This window comes from Podarcis bocagei, assembly GCF_964188305.1.
Source record: "Podarcis bocagei genome assembly, chromosome: 7".
NCBI classification, from domain to species: domain Eukaryota; kingdom Metazoa; phylum Chordata; class Lepidosauria; order Squamata; family Lacertidae; genus Podarcis; species Podarcis bocagei.
Genome location: NC_138132.1, coordinates 7481159 through 7497491, shown reverse-complemented (window position 1 = coordinate 7497491; position 16333 = coordinate 7481159). Strand labels below are relative to the sequence as shown.

Here is a 16333-nt window from a genome sequence, read left to right as displayed (position 1 = left end):
GTTTCAGATCTTGACATTCCCCAAGTGCCTCCAATCTGTATTATTATTATTATTATTATTATTATTATTATTATTATTATTATTATTATACCGCCTATATCCAGGGGTCTCAGGGCGGTTCACAGAATAAAATCAAGATATAAAACCAAAAAATACCTAATAAAAATAAAAAACAACCACCCAATAGCCCCCTCCCAACACACATTTTAAAAGGGCATAGGATGTAAATCGGATCAACCAAAGGTCTGGTTAAAAAGGAACGTTTTTTCCTGGCGCCTAAAGATGTCTAGTGAAGGCACCAGGCGAACTTCCCTGGGGTAGAGCATTCCGCAGACGGGAAGCCACTGCAGAGAAGGCCCCGCTCTCGTGTTGCCACCCTCGTATCCACACCCTCTTTGATCTCTTGAACATGGACACAACAATGGGGTTTCAGATTTCAACTGAATTGGCATGTGACCGAGACTGAGGTTGCCGCACATTCCAGCAGGGCTCCTGCGCCTTTGCAGCTGGGCAGAAAGACAATCAACCTGCAAAGGTTTCCCAAAGGAAGATTGCAACACTTTACTTTGCCAGAGAATCTCCTTTACTCAGTTAAGTTATATGACAAAGCTTGCCCACTGTTAGAAATAATCTCTAAGCCTGGCTTTTTAACAATGTTTACTCTGGCTTTTGACACTCGAGAGGTATATTTTTAGGACCCGTCTTATTTTTGCAACAGTAAATTGTTTTAAACCGTTTTTAATGTTGTAGAACCCACGCTGGCACCTTGGGGTGAAGACTTTGCTAATACTAGAGAGAAACCCTTGATGCCTCACCCAGGAAGCAATGAGGGGGAAACCAATGGTTCTCTAGATCAGTGTTCCCCAAACTTGGTCCTCCAGCTGTTTTTGGACTACAACTCCCATCATCCCTGACCACTGGTCCTGCTGGCTAGGGATGATGGGAGTTGTAGTCCAAAAACAGCTGGAGACCCAAGTTTGGGAAATGATGATCTAGATCAGCCTTTCTCAACCTGTGGGTCCCCAGATGTTGTTGGACTACAACTCCCATCATCCCTGAGCTCTGGCCTTGCTAGCTAGGGGTGATGGGAGTTGTAGTTCAACAACATCTGGGGACCCACAGGTTGAGAAAGGCTGATCTAGGTGTTGATGGCAGACAACTAGCCTTCCCTCGATGCCTGATTAGGATGTGCTATGTACAATCATCCTATATTTTGTCCTTGTTGGGCGAGGGGTTTTTGAATGCAACAAGTATCAGCTTCCTCCATCCACGCAGAGCCCTCCTTCCTCAAAAGAGAGAGTGAGAGAGAATGAATAAAAAGCCACACAGAAATCCATAGCTTTTAATCTGATCAGGGCCAGAGAGACCTACATAATACAACAGACACATGGAAGGCAGAGAGACAGAACTCCGTCACAGACACAGATTAAAACAGATCACAGGAGAACCACACCGTAGCTACGAAACGAAACACCCAGCCTTGTGGAAGCCAAGAACAATCAGTTCCTTCAGACAGGGTTTGCAAGTGGAAGAAATCAAAGTATGTACATAAGATGGGACTGGATTTCCTCCTTTCGTTGAAGACACATATGGTACTATATATATATGTATTTAAATAGCAGCTCCAATGAGAGGGCACATTGCTGAGCCACAGGAAAAGTGGATGCTGTGACTGCAAAAAAAAAAATCAGCTTATCAGATGTGGGCAAAATCGACCCACCAGCTGCGGTGGGCCATGCTGCCAGCTCCAGACACCGGCACCCTCTACGAAACCCCCACCTCGCCCCCCAAAACTTGCTCTCACTCAGTCCTTACCCAGATCCAAATTCCAACCTCTCGGTACGATGCAAATCCCAACCTCCTCCTAATCTGACACAGCCAGGACTACTTATAACTTCCTTTTTCACCTTGCAGCTGAGCTCCCCCCCCCCACCTGCCCGCCTCTCGCTGCTTTCTGGGGTGCAGAACGCCATATGCTGCCATTACCCCCGGCCCCCTTGCCGCTAGCAGAGCATACTGAGAAAGCAACCTGTGACATTCATTGAGAGCGATGCAACACTCTGCATATGTAGGCAGAGATATGGGGAGAGAGAGAGAGAAGGGGCTGAGCTCACCGGTTGCTGAGACACCGCAGCAAAACGGAGCACTGCTGGAAAGAGGAAATGGAACCTCAGACTTCCGCTAGAGCTAGCAAAACTAAGCCACAAATGACACAAAGGCGGCTGGGTGGAAGCTGCCAGAGATGCTCTGCACCCCCTTTTTGACTTGAGAGCAGCTAGAAATCAAGAGAAAACTGTGGTCTCGGGGAGAAACCACCGGCCTCCTGATGGGCATTTCATCTGAAACATGCTTGAAGCAGCCGTCTTCGGTCCAAGGGTGCCCAGAGAGAGACTACAACTCCCATCATCCTCACCCATTGCTGATAATGGGAGTTGGAGTCCAATCGCCTTTGGGAACCTCAGAAGAGCCGGGTGTGATTTGAGCAGCTGGCTGTACCAGAAGGCAGACCCTTTTGGCTGTCTGTGGGAAGGGAAGGGTCCCTTGCCCCATGCAGGGCTGGTACCCACCACCCACCAGGACACAGCTTCAGTTCTAAGGGAACAGGAGAAACTTCCTCTCCTACAGAGAGAAACAGAAGACCCCCATTCCCCAACTGAAAATCACAAACAAGGGGCTTTCACACGGGAGTCAGAACCAAAAGCTATGGCAGTATCAGTCTGGCCTTGCCTTATCATGAGGCTGGTAACCTCATAGCCACTAGGCAACTAAAGAAAACTTCTTCTTCCCCACTCTCCTGAATGTGGCACTCAAACTGTGGCGGAAGAGGGCAAAAGGGGGCAGGGTGGGGTGGTGCAATAGCACGAACCAGGAGTACAGCGTGGGCAGCAGCAGTAAACCCAGAAAGAGGAAGGAATCCAGGGTCCCTGGGTCTTAGTGACCCAGTTCCTGGAAAGCACAATGGCCCGGGCAGCCTGCCCACATCTTCCCCACTTGCCCAGAGATGATTCAAGGCATTGGCTGGGCAGAGGGATGGAAAAGATTGCTGTCCGCAAGCTGCAGCCTTGGGAGGGAGGTTAAAGAGGGCAATTGTGGGCAAGGGGTAAGGGGGGGGCAAATGGATAAGCTGGCGCAGGGAGGCTCTTACAGGCTGCAGAAGATGGCTCAGGTGACAATAGCAGTCCATGTTTAGGATGAAGAGAAGGGGAAAGTGGTCGTGAGCCTGGAAGTGGAGGCGACTGGCTGGTTTCTCAGTGGCAGGAGGGACAAAGGACATACAACCACTACCTGATTGGAGGAGCTCTCCTTCAGTCCTGGTCCATCTACAGGAGGGAGGGGGGAAGGGAAGTTGCCACAATCTGTTCTTACTCTCACCCCCTGTCTTCTGGCCCCACCCATTCCCAACCTAAACGAGGCTCAATGTACAGGCAGGAGAAGTGCCATAAAAGCGAGGTTTGAGCAAACGAACACCAGGGAACCTAAAAAGAAATAAATTCACGAGGAAGCTGGGTTGCAGAGAGAAGGTATTTCCTGCAAAGGTTTCCATGGTGGAGAGAGGTGTGTGTACATATATATGCACCTATCAATCTTGAGTCATCGCTACTCTAAGATCTAGTGGGTTAAGCTGGGGGGTGGCTGAATCCTAACCCGGGCCAAAACCCTGCCAAAAATCCCCAAACAGAAGAAAAGAGGTGTTTTAAAATAGAACTCGAGGCAATGTAGAACATCCAGATTTTGGGTCTGGAATCAGAGACACACACCACTCAGCTCAGATGTGCATTTGATGACACCGAGATGTGGTTTAGCTCCTTCCTATCTCTCAGGCTAGCAGGGATTGAGGTAGCGGGGAAGAATTCAAACCTACAGGGTACTCGTTTCAGAGATGCCAAAGCAGCGATGATCAGGTGCCCCCAATACAAACCTTTTTTTATTATTATTCCGGACATCAAACAAAAAACAGAAGTCATCAGAACTTTGGGAACAGACAGGAAAACAAACCAATAATGGAGCGTAAATTGGAATGGAGCTAAGGGAGCGCTCTCTTCGGCGGACGACGCAGCTCCCTCCCCAGCCCCTTCCCCAGCTCCTATAAATAAGTCAGATCTAGCTCACAGTGAAGAATGCAGTTGCTACAGAAACCACAGCTGGCTGCCAGAGGCGGAGGCATGGTTAACGGAACACAGCCTGGGAGATGAAGTGGACCCCTTGCCTGGTCTTCTAATGCCCGCGGTTGATCACGATGTCATCATATTCCTCCTGGGAATAATAATAATAATAATAATAATAATAATAATAATAATAATAATAATAATAATAATAATAACCTGCCCATCTGGCTGGGTTTCCCCAGCCACTCTGGGCGGCTTCCAACAAAATATTAATAAATAATCATATGTTAAAAGCTTCCCTGAACAGGGCTGCCTTCAGATGTCTTCTAAAAGTCAGGTAGTTGTTGTTCTCTTTGACATCTGGTGGGACGGTGTTCCACAGGGCGGGCGCCACTACTGAGAAGGCCCTCTGCCTGGTTCCCTGTAACTTGGCTTCTTGCAGTGAGGAAACCGCCAGAAGGCCCTCTGTGCTGAACCTCAGTGTCCGGGCAGAACAATGGGGGTGGACACGCTCCTTAAAAGTCAGCACCAACACTTTGAATTGTGCTCGGAAACGTACTGGGAGCCAATGTAGGACTTTCAAGACCGGTGTTATATGATCTCAGCGGCCGCTCCGAGTCACCAGTCTAGCTGCCGCATTCTGGATTAGTTGCAGTTTCCAGGTCACCTTCAAAGGTAGCCCCACATAGAGCGCATTGCAGTAGTCCAAGCGGGCAATAACTAGAGCATGCACCACTCTGGTGAGACAGTCTGCTGGCAGATAGGGTCTCAGCCTGCGTAAAAGATGGAGCTGGTAAACAGCTGCCCTGGACACAGAATTGACCTGCGCCTCCATGGACAGCTGTGAGTCCAGAATGACTCCCAGGCTGCACACCTGGTCCTTCAGGGGCACAGTTACCCCATTCAGGACCAGGGAGTCCTCCACACCTGCCCACCTCCTGTCCCCCCAAAACAGTACTTTTGTCTTGTCAGGATTCAACCTCAATCTGTTAGCTGCCATCCATCCTCCAACCGCCTCCAGACACTCACACAGGGCCTTCACCACCTTCACTGGTTCTGATTTGAAAGAGAGGTAGAGCTGGGTGTCATCTGCATACTGATGAACATCCAGCCCAAACCCCCGATGATCTCTCCCAGTGGCTGCATGTAGATGTTGAAAAGCATGGGGGGAGAGGATAGAACCCTGAGGCACCCCACAAGTGAGAACCATGGGGTCTGAACATTCATCCCCCACCAAGCAAAACAGAGCAAAAACCAAAAAAGCACCATCTATTTTACTATCACAGACTGTGGGGAGCAAAGGTCACTATCACCATTGAATTCACTGCCTTCACCAGGGCAGGTTGCAGCAATTAAAATTCAGCATTTATAGCAGAGTGCGGTCACAGGAATGTGAAAACCCACAGCTCAAAGGTCAACGGCCAGGATTTAAAGAGTGTCTTCAGCATTTGCCAAAAGCTGAATGCGCCAGGCACATCTCTGTGGAGAGTGAATTCCACAACTTAGGGGCTGCCACAGAGAAGGCCCTCTCCCTGGCCGCCTTGAACGTGCAATACAGGCATCTCCCCATTTACACGGGGGCTCTGTTCTGTGCAACAGTACATTTAAGTGAATTCGCATATATTGGGAACACCGCTGAAAAAGCCTGCAAACACCACAATCGATCCCTCCAAACCTCCTTGCTCAAACTCCCAACTCTCCACCGGCTTCAAAGGTTTGCGCAAGAGCTCCGTGGATTACACTTGCAAAGGCTCGCAAGATTGCTAGACGCTGGTTTTGCACCACTTTTGATGTTTTTGCACGCTTTTAGGGTCATTTTCGCCCCTTTTCGTGCCAGAGTAGAAAGGTTTTGGGCAGGCGTTTAAAAGTTGGCACGGAAGGTGCCTGCTGAATCTCCCTTGACAGTGTGTTCACAGGACTTAGCCAAGGACTCGAAAGTATGGGTACCTCCTCGTTGTCAAATGAGCCTCATTAACTTGGGGAACAACCATCAATGCTCCTGTAGATTATCTCAGTGATCAAGCTGGAGTGGAAGGGTTCAAGTCATCCTGGAGATATTCCAGGCCTAAGTTGCTCAGGGCTTGGTAAATTTATACAAGACTACAGAATTTAGACTGGCGATTCCCAAAGTGGGTGGTATTGCCCAGGGGTGAAAAGCAGACGGTGTTTTATTTTTTTGAAAGAGGGAAGTGGGTGTTGAAACAAAGCCGCTAATCCGCAAGCCATCGGGGAGGGAGATAAGGGATGCTAGCAATAAAGGAGGCTGCCTGGGTGGGGGGAGGTAAAGACAGGGAACTTGCAAGGAGAGGAGACAGGAAGACTAAAGCAATGAGGAGAGAAATTAGAAGAAAAGGAGGAGCAAAAAAACTGCACCAGCTGAGAAAAGACACTAAGGCAAACAAGAGGGAAGGGAGTGTTGAAAGGAAGCAGCTGATCAGAAAGCGATTGAGGAGGGAGATAAGGGACGCTAGCGGAGGCTGCCTGGGAGGGGGGAGGTAAAAGCCCATGGATGCTCAGGATTTTTGCATTGGGCTACCCCAAACTCTCTGTCAAATCACATGTCTGTGGCCATAGCATGAACAACAAAATCATATATCCACTGTTTCGTTTAGAATATTATTTTTCTTGTTTTCCTCTAAAAACTAGGTGCGTCTTATGGTCAGGCGCGTCTTATGGAGCAAAAAATACAGTACATTAAATGCTTTTACTTGGGTTTTGCAAAAAAAAAATGTGCAATTGTTACTGTTTGGAATTTTATTGTGTTATTATCTCGCTTAGTTGGGCTGTGCAAACCGCTATTTTGAATAATGCTTTTTGCATGGTCGGGGGAACTGGGGATGAGTTTACAGGACCAAGGGGGCAGTGGGTCAAAAAAAAGTTGGTAAACCACTGGTTTAGACTATGGAGCCCTTCATATTTACAGACCACACATCCTTTTCCTCTCGACATGTTTCATTATGGATCCAGAGTGGTTAGGGCAACCCAGTGAGATGTGCGGGGTACAAGTAACAAATTTATTATTATTACTGACAGAAAACCAAACAGCTTTATCCTATATTTCTTTATTGGCAACTGCAACAATTTACAATTTCCTTCGCCTGATTTTCCCTTCCGTTTATTTGTCTGTGAGTTGGTTGTTATTAAAAGTCGCTTTAATATATATATATATTGGGGGATTGTCGAAAAAGACCTGCCAAGGAAAATAATTTATTTATGCACGCGACAATGGCGGCAAGAGTCTTGACAGCACAAGGATGGAAGAACGAAGAAATCCCGACAAAAGAACAGTGGCAAGGGAAATTGATGGACTATGCGGAAGTGGCGAAATTGACATACAAACTGTGAGACAAGGGTAACTGTGGCTTTAAAGAAGAATGGGAACTTTTTACAAATTACTAAAAAAACAAAACAAAATGATTTGGACACCTTGGCAGGTTTTGAATAAACAAACCCAAATTTATTATTGTTCACATAATAGATAGACAAGGATTTTTACGATTTTAGAATATGCAGAGAATAATATGTGTTGAAAAACCGGAGAGAGGATCTGAGGGAAGTCTGGGGGGTGGGTTTTTCTTGGGGGAGGGGGAGAAATGGGGGGGGGGGCGAAAAGATGATATGTTTTTGATAATTTATGATGTTGAAACTCTTAATAAATCTATTTTTAAAAAATATATGTTGGTGGGGGGAAGGAAATGCGAAGCACCTGTAGCCCCAGATCTCATAGCTTGAGGGGTCTATTTCCCCCCCCCAAATACTTTTTATTGCTTTTTTGTAACAACAACACCAAAAAGAAATACTCATACAGTCAAAAAATTGTATGTCTTCTTATTTACCCTGCGCCTTACTGCGCCCGGACTTCCTTCCATTCCTTCAACGGTTTTCATGTCTCAAATCTTTTCTTACCAGTTTCTTATTTACACTCCATCCACATCACAAGATTTACAGTAATCCTGCTACAGTTTTTAAATTCTTACAGTTACGCAGTATATATATTCAATAAATTTACTCCAATCCTTTTCAAACTTTGCTTCTTTTTAGTTCCGAATCTTATAAGTCAATTTCGCCAATTCCATGTATTCAAACATTTTTGTCTGCCACTCCATTAAAGTTGGGATTTCTTGGGATTTCCATTTCTGAGCCGCTAAGATTCTAGTGGCGGTCATTGCATACATAAATAGTTTGTAATCTTCCTTTTTTAATTCATCCCCTGTTATCCCTAGCAAAAATGCTTCTGGTTTCTTTGGGGAAGTGTATTTAAATAGTTTTTTTCATTTTGTTATATATCATGTCCCAATATTTTTTCATTTTTTCACACGTCCGCCACATGTGAAAAAATTCACGTCTTTTGTTTTACATTTCCAACACATTTTATTACTTACTCTATACATTTTTGCTAGTTTAACCAGGGTGATATACCAGCGGTACATCATTTTCATTAGATTTTCTTTTAGAGTGCAGCACGCCGTGAACCTCAAACCTTCCATAATTTTACCCAATCATAATAATATTATAACTGAAATCAACTGCCCATTTTATCATAACTTCCTTTGTCAGTTTGTCTTTTGTATTCCATTCCAACAAATATTCATACATTTTTTATAGAAGTTATGTCCTATGCAGGGGACGCAGGTGGTGCTGTGGGTTAAACCACAGAGCCTAGGACTTGCTGATCAGAAGGTCGGCGGTTTGAATCACCGCGACCGGGTGAGCTCCCGTTGCTCGGTCCCTGCTTATGCCAACCTAGCAGTTCGAAAGCACGTCAAAGTGCAAGTAGATAAATAGGTACTGCTCCAATGGGAAGGTAAACGGCGTTTCCGTGCGCTGCTCTGGTTCACCAGAAGTGGCTTAGTCATGCTGGCCACATGACCTGGAAGCTGTACGCCGGCTCCCTCGGCCAATAAAGTGAGATGAGCGCCGCAACCCCAGAGTCGGCCACGACTGGACCTAATGGTCAGGGGTCTCTTTACCTTTACCTATGTCCTGCCCTCTATAATTTCAATTTGATATCTTGATTTTTCCCCACTAAATCCTAATTTCTTATCCTCGTTTACTTGGTGGTATTGTAACCATCCCGTGAAGGCGTTCACTATGCTGTTATAGGGTTTTAACTTCCATCCTTTATCAGTCCTCCTTAATATTTCTTCATATGTTGCCCTCCTCCCTTCCATATTCATTTTTTTCAATGTTAGCACTTCTAACAGTGCTAACAGTGCTAACAGTGATAGCCCAAACTCACCTCGCTGTTGCTGTCCAAACTCTCCTCCGAGTCCCAGTCTGGCTCCTCAGAGCCAAACTCCCGCAAGAGCTGGGGGATCTTTTGGTCGGGCCGGTGCAAGGCGCTGTACATGGGGGTGTAGCCAACATACATGCGGGCCTCCGGGTCCGCTCCAGCGCGCAGCAGGTACTCCACCACCTCTGGGTTCTGAGACTCCACTGCCAGGTGAAGAGGGCTCCGCCCACAGCTCAGCTCCTGCCGGCAAGACGGGAGAAGGTGAAGGGGACGCGCAGCGCCTCATGCTGGGAGCTCTGGGGTTGGCAGGTACGTCGGGAGCCATGGATCTGCCCCAGCTGAGCCACTAACTGGTTTTGACCTTTAAAGCCCTTCACGGCCTAGGACCCTCGTACCTACAGGACCGCCTCTCCTGGTATGCCCCGTGGAGGACCTTAAGGTCCATAAATAGCAACACCCTAGAGGTCCCGGGCCCTAAGGAAGTCAGATTAGCCTCAACCAGAGCCAGGGCCTTCTCAACACTGGCCCCGGCCTGGTGGAACGCTGTCTCATCTGATTTCTTTCCGCAGGGCCTGTAAGACAGAGTTGTTCCACCTGGCCTTTGGCTTGGAGCCAATTTGATTCCCTCCCCCTCTTTCTTTTTCCTTCCTCCTCCTGTGATGAGGCTGCCTTTTAATATTTCAATATTTTAATTGTTGTATTTTAATCTTGTTTTTAAGTTGTATTCATTCAACTTGTTTTTATTACTGCTTGTTAGCCGCCTTGAGCCCGGCCTTGGCTGGGAAGGGCGGGGTATAAATAAAAATTATTATTATTATTATTATTATTATTATTATTATTATTATTATTATTAACTAGTCCAGCCTTGGCTGGGGCTGCTGGGAGTCAGAGGCAGCTGGGAGGCACCAGGCGGGCAAAAGGGGCACTGGAGTGTCACTGACCGCTTCCTGAAAGGAAGGGCAGAGTCACAAAGGGGAAGAGGCGGTGCTAAAGGGGCGAAGCTCACACAGACAAAAATCAGAGGTAAGGACACTCATGTCAGATAAGACCTAGTCCAGCATCCTGGCTTCACAGGGGACAACCAGAGAGAGGCCTGTGGGAAACCCATAAGCAGCATTTGAGCACCAGAGCCAGAATAGGTAACAGCCACTGGTAAACCTCTCCTCCATGAATTTATCTAATCTTCTAAAGCCTCTTTTTAAAGTGTTTCTTCTTACTCCACTGCTGCTAGTTCACAGGGTGAATTAATTCAAGACGCTTCTTAAAGGTGCTGGTGGGGGAAGGATGATGAAGAAGAAGAGAGTTTGGATTTGATATCCCGCTTTATCACTACCCAAAGGAGTCTCAAAGCGGCTAACAATCTCCTTTCCCTTCCTCCCCCACAACAAACACTGTAAGGTGAGTGAGGCTGAGAGACTTCAGAGGAGTGTGACTAGCCCAAGGTCACCCAGCAGCTGCATGTGGAGGAGCGGAGACGCGAACCCGGTTCACCAGATTACGAGTCCACCGCTCTTAACCACTACACAACACTGGATGACTTTGTGTTGTTACCCTGAGGGTTCCTTTTCAAGTGTACGGGGAAAACAGCATGCATACCTCCTGCAAGATAATCACCTATGTGTGTCTATTTCACCACCGCCTCTGAAACTAACCGGTTTGTTGAGATCAGCTCCCCCGGAGATTAAGAGACTGACCACGTTCAAGTCTTTCCGCAAGACGGCAACATGCAGGGGCGTGTAACCTACGGAAAGAGAGATGGGACACAGTTCTGCGGCAGCCCAGGCACTGAGGTGGAGAAACTACCTTGTGTAATACGAATTTATAATCACCACCACCACCACAAAATGGCATGTGGAAATCCCAAATTAAGAAATGAAATGGATCAAATACATTTCCATTCCTCCAAACTGGATTGTTCCTGCTGCAAAATTCAGAGTTTGGTTCCCAAGCAAAGGGAAAAACTGAGGTAGGCGCTGCAGTAAGAGGAAGGAACACCACAATCTTGAAAAGGAACAAAAGAAGATGTGGAAAAGTGGAAAACGGGCGGAAGTGTATAACGCAAAAGTATGCGAAGCTTGCAAATCCTCAACCACAAGTGGTGGAAAATGAATCCATTCCACTTTAACTGCCCGCCAACTTCTAAGTCTGATATTTTAAATATTAAAAGTTTGGAAGATCCTTGCTGATCCATCTCATTCTCCCACCCACAATACTCACAAGGACTGGAAACTTTTGGCATTTTAAGCCTGCTCTTCGCTAGACCCTACTGTCTCCATATTATGGAGGACTTCAACGAGACCAAGCAACTATCTCCCCCAGAGGACCCAGGAGAGGTACCATCGAAATTGGTGCAGTCCAGTTGGGCCCGAAAGCCGCTCCCCTCGCAGGGCCTTTGCGCAACATGCGGCGCCAGGAGGATCTGCACGCACTCCCGCTGCCCTTCTCGGCACGCCAGGTGCAAAGCGGTGTGGCCGCCCTTTTCCTGCACGCACAGACCGGCTCCCGCCGACACGAGCTTGCCCACAAAATCGGCAGCCCCCAGGATGACCGCGATGTGAAGTGCTGTCTGGGGAAGAGAAAACGAGAAAGAGCCTGAGTTCGAGAAGAGCCACTTGCATAATAATAACAACAACAACAATAATAATAATAATAAATTTTATTTATATCCTGCCCTCCCCAGCCGAAGCTGGGCTCAGAGTGGCTAACAACAAATGTATAATACATTAGCATAAAATCAGACAATCAATTAAAACACATCCTCAAATCAGATCAGAATAAAATCCAATCGGATGGCAACCCGCAGATTAGGGTTGGGGACCTTAAATGCTCCCCAGGCCCAACTGTTTGTGCTGAACTTATATGGGCCTATGTGAAAACGCCCCTCGCTCCTGGGATGACAAGGCAGAGGTGGGGAACTTGTGGCCTTCCAGATGTCATCATCTTAATCATTTTCAGGAACTATACAACGGGTTGGTTTTAACCTTGACGGTCTTATACAGACTCGGGGAAGAGGAATTGGAGCGACCTCTTGCTCCCCTATGAATCTGTGCATGCGCCAGAGGCCCTTCCACATCATGAGTGAAAAGGCAGTAAGCTCAGGTAGAGCACCTGCCTTGAAAGCAGGCAGTTCCAGGTTTAATCTCCAGGTAGGGTTGGGAGAGAATCTTGCCTGAAATCCTGGTCAGTTGCTGCCAGCCAGTATAGTATAACAATGATGATGATAACAATAATAATGTATTATTTGTACCCCGCCCATCTGGCTGGGTTTCCCCAGCCACTCTGGGCGGCTTCCAACAAAGATTAAAAATACATTAAAATGTCACACGTTAAAAACTTCCCTAAACAGGGCTGCCTTCTGATGTCTTCTAAATGTCAGGTAGTTGTTTATCTCTTTGACATCTGATGGGAGGGCGCCACCACCAAGAAGGCCCTCTGCCTGGTTCCCTGTAGCTTTGCTTCTTGCAGTAAGGGAACTCCCAAGGTCATAGTCCAACACTCTAACCATTACACCACACTGACAATACTGAGCTAGATCAGGCATAGGCAAACTTGGCCCTCCAGATGTTTTGGGACTACAACTCCCATCATCCTTGACCACTGGTCCTGTTAGCTAGGGGTGATGGGAGTTGTAGTCCTAGATGGACCAAAGATCTGAGTCAGTATAGGGCAGTTCTTATGTTCCTAAGCATTTCTCCTTTTAAGGGTGAAACAAATCCTAACCAGAGAGAAACCTGGGAGAGGTGGTGCTGCTGCTTTTGTTTTGTTAAGTTTTAGGTTGCTGGTGAAGACTTTGATTTCATTTACTGTTTCACTGCTCCTCTGTGCTTTAAGACTTATTTTTTTAAAATGCCTTCCTTTGCTTTTTGGGGGGGATTTCCAACCTTGTTTTCAATGAATGCGCCTTGGAATTTCTAAACTTAAAAGTTCCAAAGTAGGTTTCTAAGTCTGCATAATTACGCAGACTGCTGTTCTGTACAGCGAGAGCTCGTGGCTCCTCCCGACGTGTGTTTCGAGCTTCGGGAAACTGAGTCTCACAACAGAGCAGAGCAAAAGCGTGTCTCAATCCAACCTGTCCAAGATCGTTCTGAATATCCAGGTAATCCGTCCCTTGGGTGTACTGCAGGATGGAATCCAGAAACGCCTCGTGCTCGTGGATGACGGCCAAGTGGAGAGCTCTGGAAACAACAGGAAATAACAGAGGCTGCTGAGAGGAGCAAAAGTCTCTTATCGCTCAGGGGGGAAAATAAAACATTTTCCAACACAGACGGGAATACAAAAAAAGGAGACCTCAAGCGGCTGCAGCCTTCCATCTTTTTGTGGCTGTCCAGAGTTTTCAAAAAGAGGACTGTATTAGAACAAACTGTTCTCCAACTCAGAAGATGTTTAGAAACTTAAAGAATAAATAAATAGCAACTCTACCTTACATGTCGTTGCTTGAATTAAGGCCAAATGCGCGCATAGGATTAGTATCTGAGTTCTCACTTGTGTTATTTTAGAAACAGGCAGAGTATCGCCAACGGAACAGTCAGTGCTCATAAAAGGGCACTTTGCAGGGTTACCGCCCCCCCGGCGAAAAAAAAACACCCCAGAAGAGGACATAGTAGTTACTGGCTTGCATGGGATCTGATCAGGCCTAGTTGAGTATTTGTTCTAATTTTGAGATTTAAATAAGCCCACAAAAAGTAGCAGTCAGCTAATTAGTTTACTATCCAGCTCTGAGTCAGCTGATTAGTTTACTATCCAGTTCTGAAGTCACCTGCTTTCATGCTGGCTGCAGAAGGAAAAAAGCCCCCTCCTCTGTGACCAGCATGCAAAATGAAATACCAGCCACTTAGCAGCCTGGTAAAAAACAAAACACTCCTCTCTTTTTCCAAACATGCTGTGGGGAGGAGGCAGAGCTTATTGCAAAGTAAGAACGGGAACCCAGCGAACAGACAGGGACAGAATGGAGAGAGAGACCATTCCTCCACCAGCCCATCCATTCAGCTGCACAGAACTCCTAGTCACCTGATTAGGCGTACCAGGTGTGTTTTTATATAAAAACCTGTTCTAGCCTACCAGCGCGGAGCTTATGTTTCAAGATGCCCCGACATCTCTGTGCAAATGCAAAAGCAAAAAGAGCAGTCCAGAAAGCAGCTCCTGAACTGCAACAGCTGGAAGAAGCCTCATCAGCCACCGGTGCCTGTAGTGGTGGTCGGAATCGGCGGCCACTACAGGCACAGGGAGGCTCCTGAGCAAAAAAAGACCAAATCCTCATTCACGAGCAGGCAGATCGAAACCAGTATGCCTAGGCTCAGCAGAGTTTGGTGCTCAGGTACAGCCGCTGCGGACCCAAGGCAGACGGGGAAACTCTGCAGCTCCGTCCCCATATTATGAGAAAGCATTCTGATGCCGGTTTCCTTCCGACACAGAACAGTGGTACCTCGGGTTAAGTACTTAATTTGTTCCGGAGGTCAGTTCTTAACCTGGAACTGTTCTTAACCTGAAGCACCACTTTAGCTAATGGGGCCCCCCGCTGCACGATTTCTGTTCTCATCCTGAAGCAAATTTCTCAACCCGAGGTACCGTATTTTTCGCACCATAAGACGCACTTTTTCCCCTCCAAAAATGAAGGGGAAATCGGGGTGCGTCTTATGGGGCGAATGCCTGCAAGCCTCGCGCGCCCGGCAGGAGGTCCCGCCGGGTGCGGGAGGCTTGGGGCGGCAGCGGACTGCTTGCCGGCATGCAGAAGCTTGGGGCGCGCTGACCTCAGCTTGCCCCAAGCTTCTGGATTAGCGCAGGGGTCCGCTAGCCCTGGGAGAGGCGCCCGGCTCTCCCACGCTAGCAGAGACCTTGCCGGCATGCAGAAGCTTGGGGCGCGCTGAGCTCCGCACGCCCCAAGCTCCTGGTGTAGCGCAGCGCACCTGGGGGGGAAATAAAATTTTTTTCCTTTATTTCCCCCCCTAAAATCTAGGTGCGTCTTATGGGCCGGTGCGTCTTATGGGGCGAAAAATACGGTAATGTTTCTGGGTTAGCGGAGTTTGTAACCTGAAGCGTATGCAACCTGGAGCGTATATAAGCCGAGGTACCACTGTACGTACGTGTCCCCGTCCTCAGTGACGAAGCCCAGCACGTGGTGCAGCCAGGCCTCGGGGGCCACCACCGCCGAGGCCCCGTTCTCGAGGCGCACGGCCCCCACGCCGTCCACAATGGTGCCCACGTCCTCGTCCCCCCTCAGGGAGTCCCCGAGGGCAGAGTCCAGCCGCTCCAGGTCATCCTCCTCTTCCTCTGAGAGCGCCTTCTGAGGGCCAGTGGGGCCCGAGGGGCCGATGTCAGGGGTCAGGGCCCGGCGCCCAGGCCCCTCCTCCCCCTCGCCAGGGCCCACCAGGCCCGGGTCCCCCTGGATCTGGCCCAGCTGGGCCTCGCTGAGGGAGCCCAGGCCGCTGTCGCACCAGTCGTCGCCTTCCACCCGCTTGGGCTCCCGCGGGCCGCCCTGAGCAGCAGCCTCGGAGGCCATCGCGGGGGAGAGAGCCTACAGGAAAGGCCTGGAGGGCCGCAGGGCCATAGGGGGAATCCGGGCAGAGCGACCCGCTGCCCCGCCGTCGCTCCTGCCTCACAGGGGGGATTTCAGCGGCCTGGGGAATCCCCAGACTGGCGTCTGGTCGGCGCAGTCGCACAGAGGCATGCCGGGAGCCGTAGTTCTTTCCCCTTTCCCCGCGGAGCATGCCGGGAGCTGTGGTCCCGGGCCTCTCAGCATCCGGGTCACTCGTCCCAATTCAAAGAGTTGGGCTCTCTCGCAAGGCACGTCGGGAGCGGTAGTTCCCATGGGCAGTTTCTCTTTCTCCCCTTTGTTTTTAACCACCTATTCTTCACACAAGGACGCTATTTGAAGGCTGAAGACGCAAATAAAGCAGTCTGAAGACGCAAAAAAAGCAATTCCCCCCCTCAGCGACCCATTTTGAACGTTACTTGCCGGCGCCGCAAGGCATGCCGGGATTCCCCCCTCTCGCTCCTC

The 16333-nt window shown here is 48.5% G+C and overlaps 1 protein-coding gene across 1 annotated transcript; it reads right to left on the bottom strand.

Annotated features, from left to right (window-relative positions):
• Positions 1–1328: 1328 nt before the first annotated feature.
• NFKBIB (NFKB inhibitor beta) lies at positions 1329–16279 on the bottom strand. Its single transcript, XM_081200555.1, has 6 exons — positions 15420–16279; positions 13409–13514; positions 11677–11905; positions 10992–11080; positions 9346–9579; positions 1329–4254 (listed from the first exon to the last, which is right to left on the bottom strand). Exons 1-6 carry the CDS (start codon positions 15833–15835, stop codon positions 4216–4218), a joined length of 1113 nt encoding a protein of 370 aa, XP_081056681.1. The 5' UTR covers positions 15836–16279; the 3' UTR covers positions 1329–4215.
• Between the last annotated feature and the right edge of the window lie 54 nt (positions 16280–16333).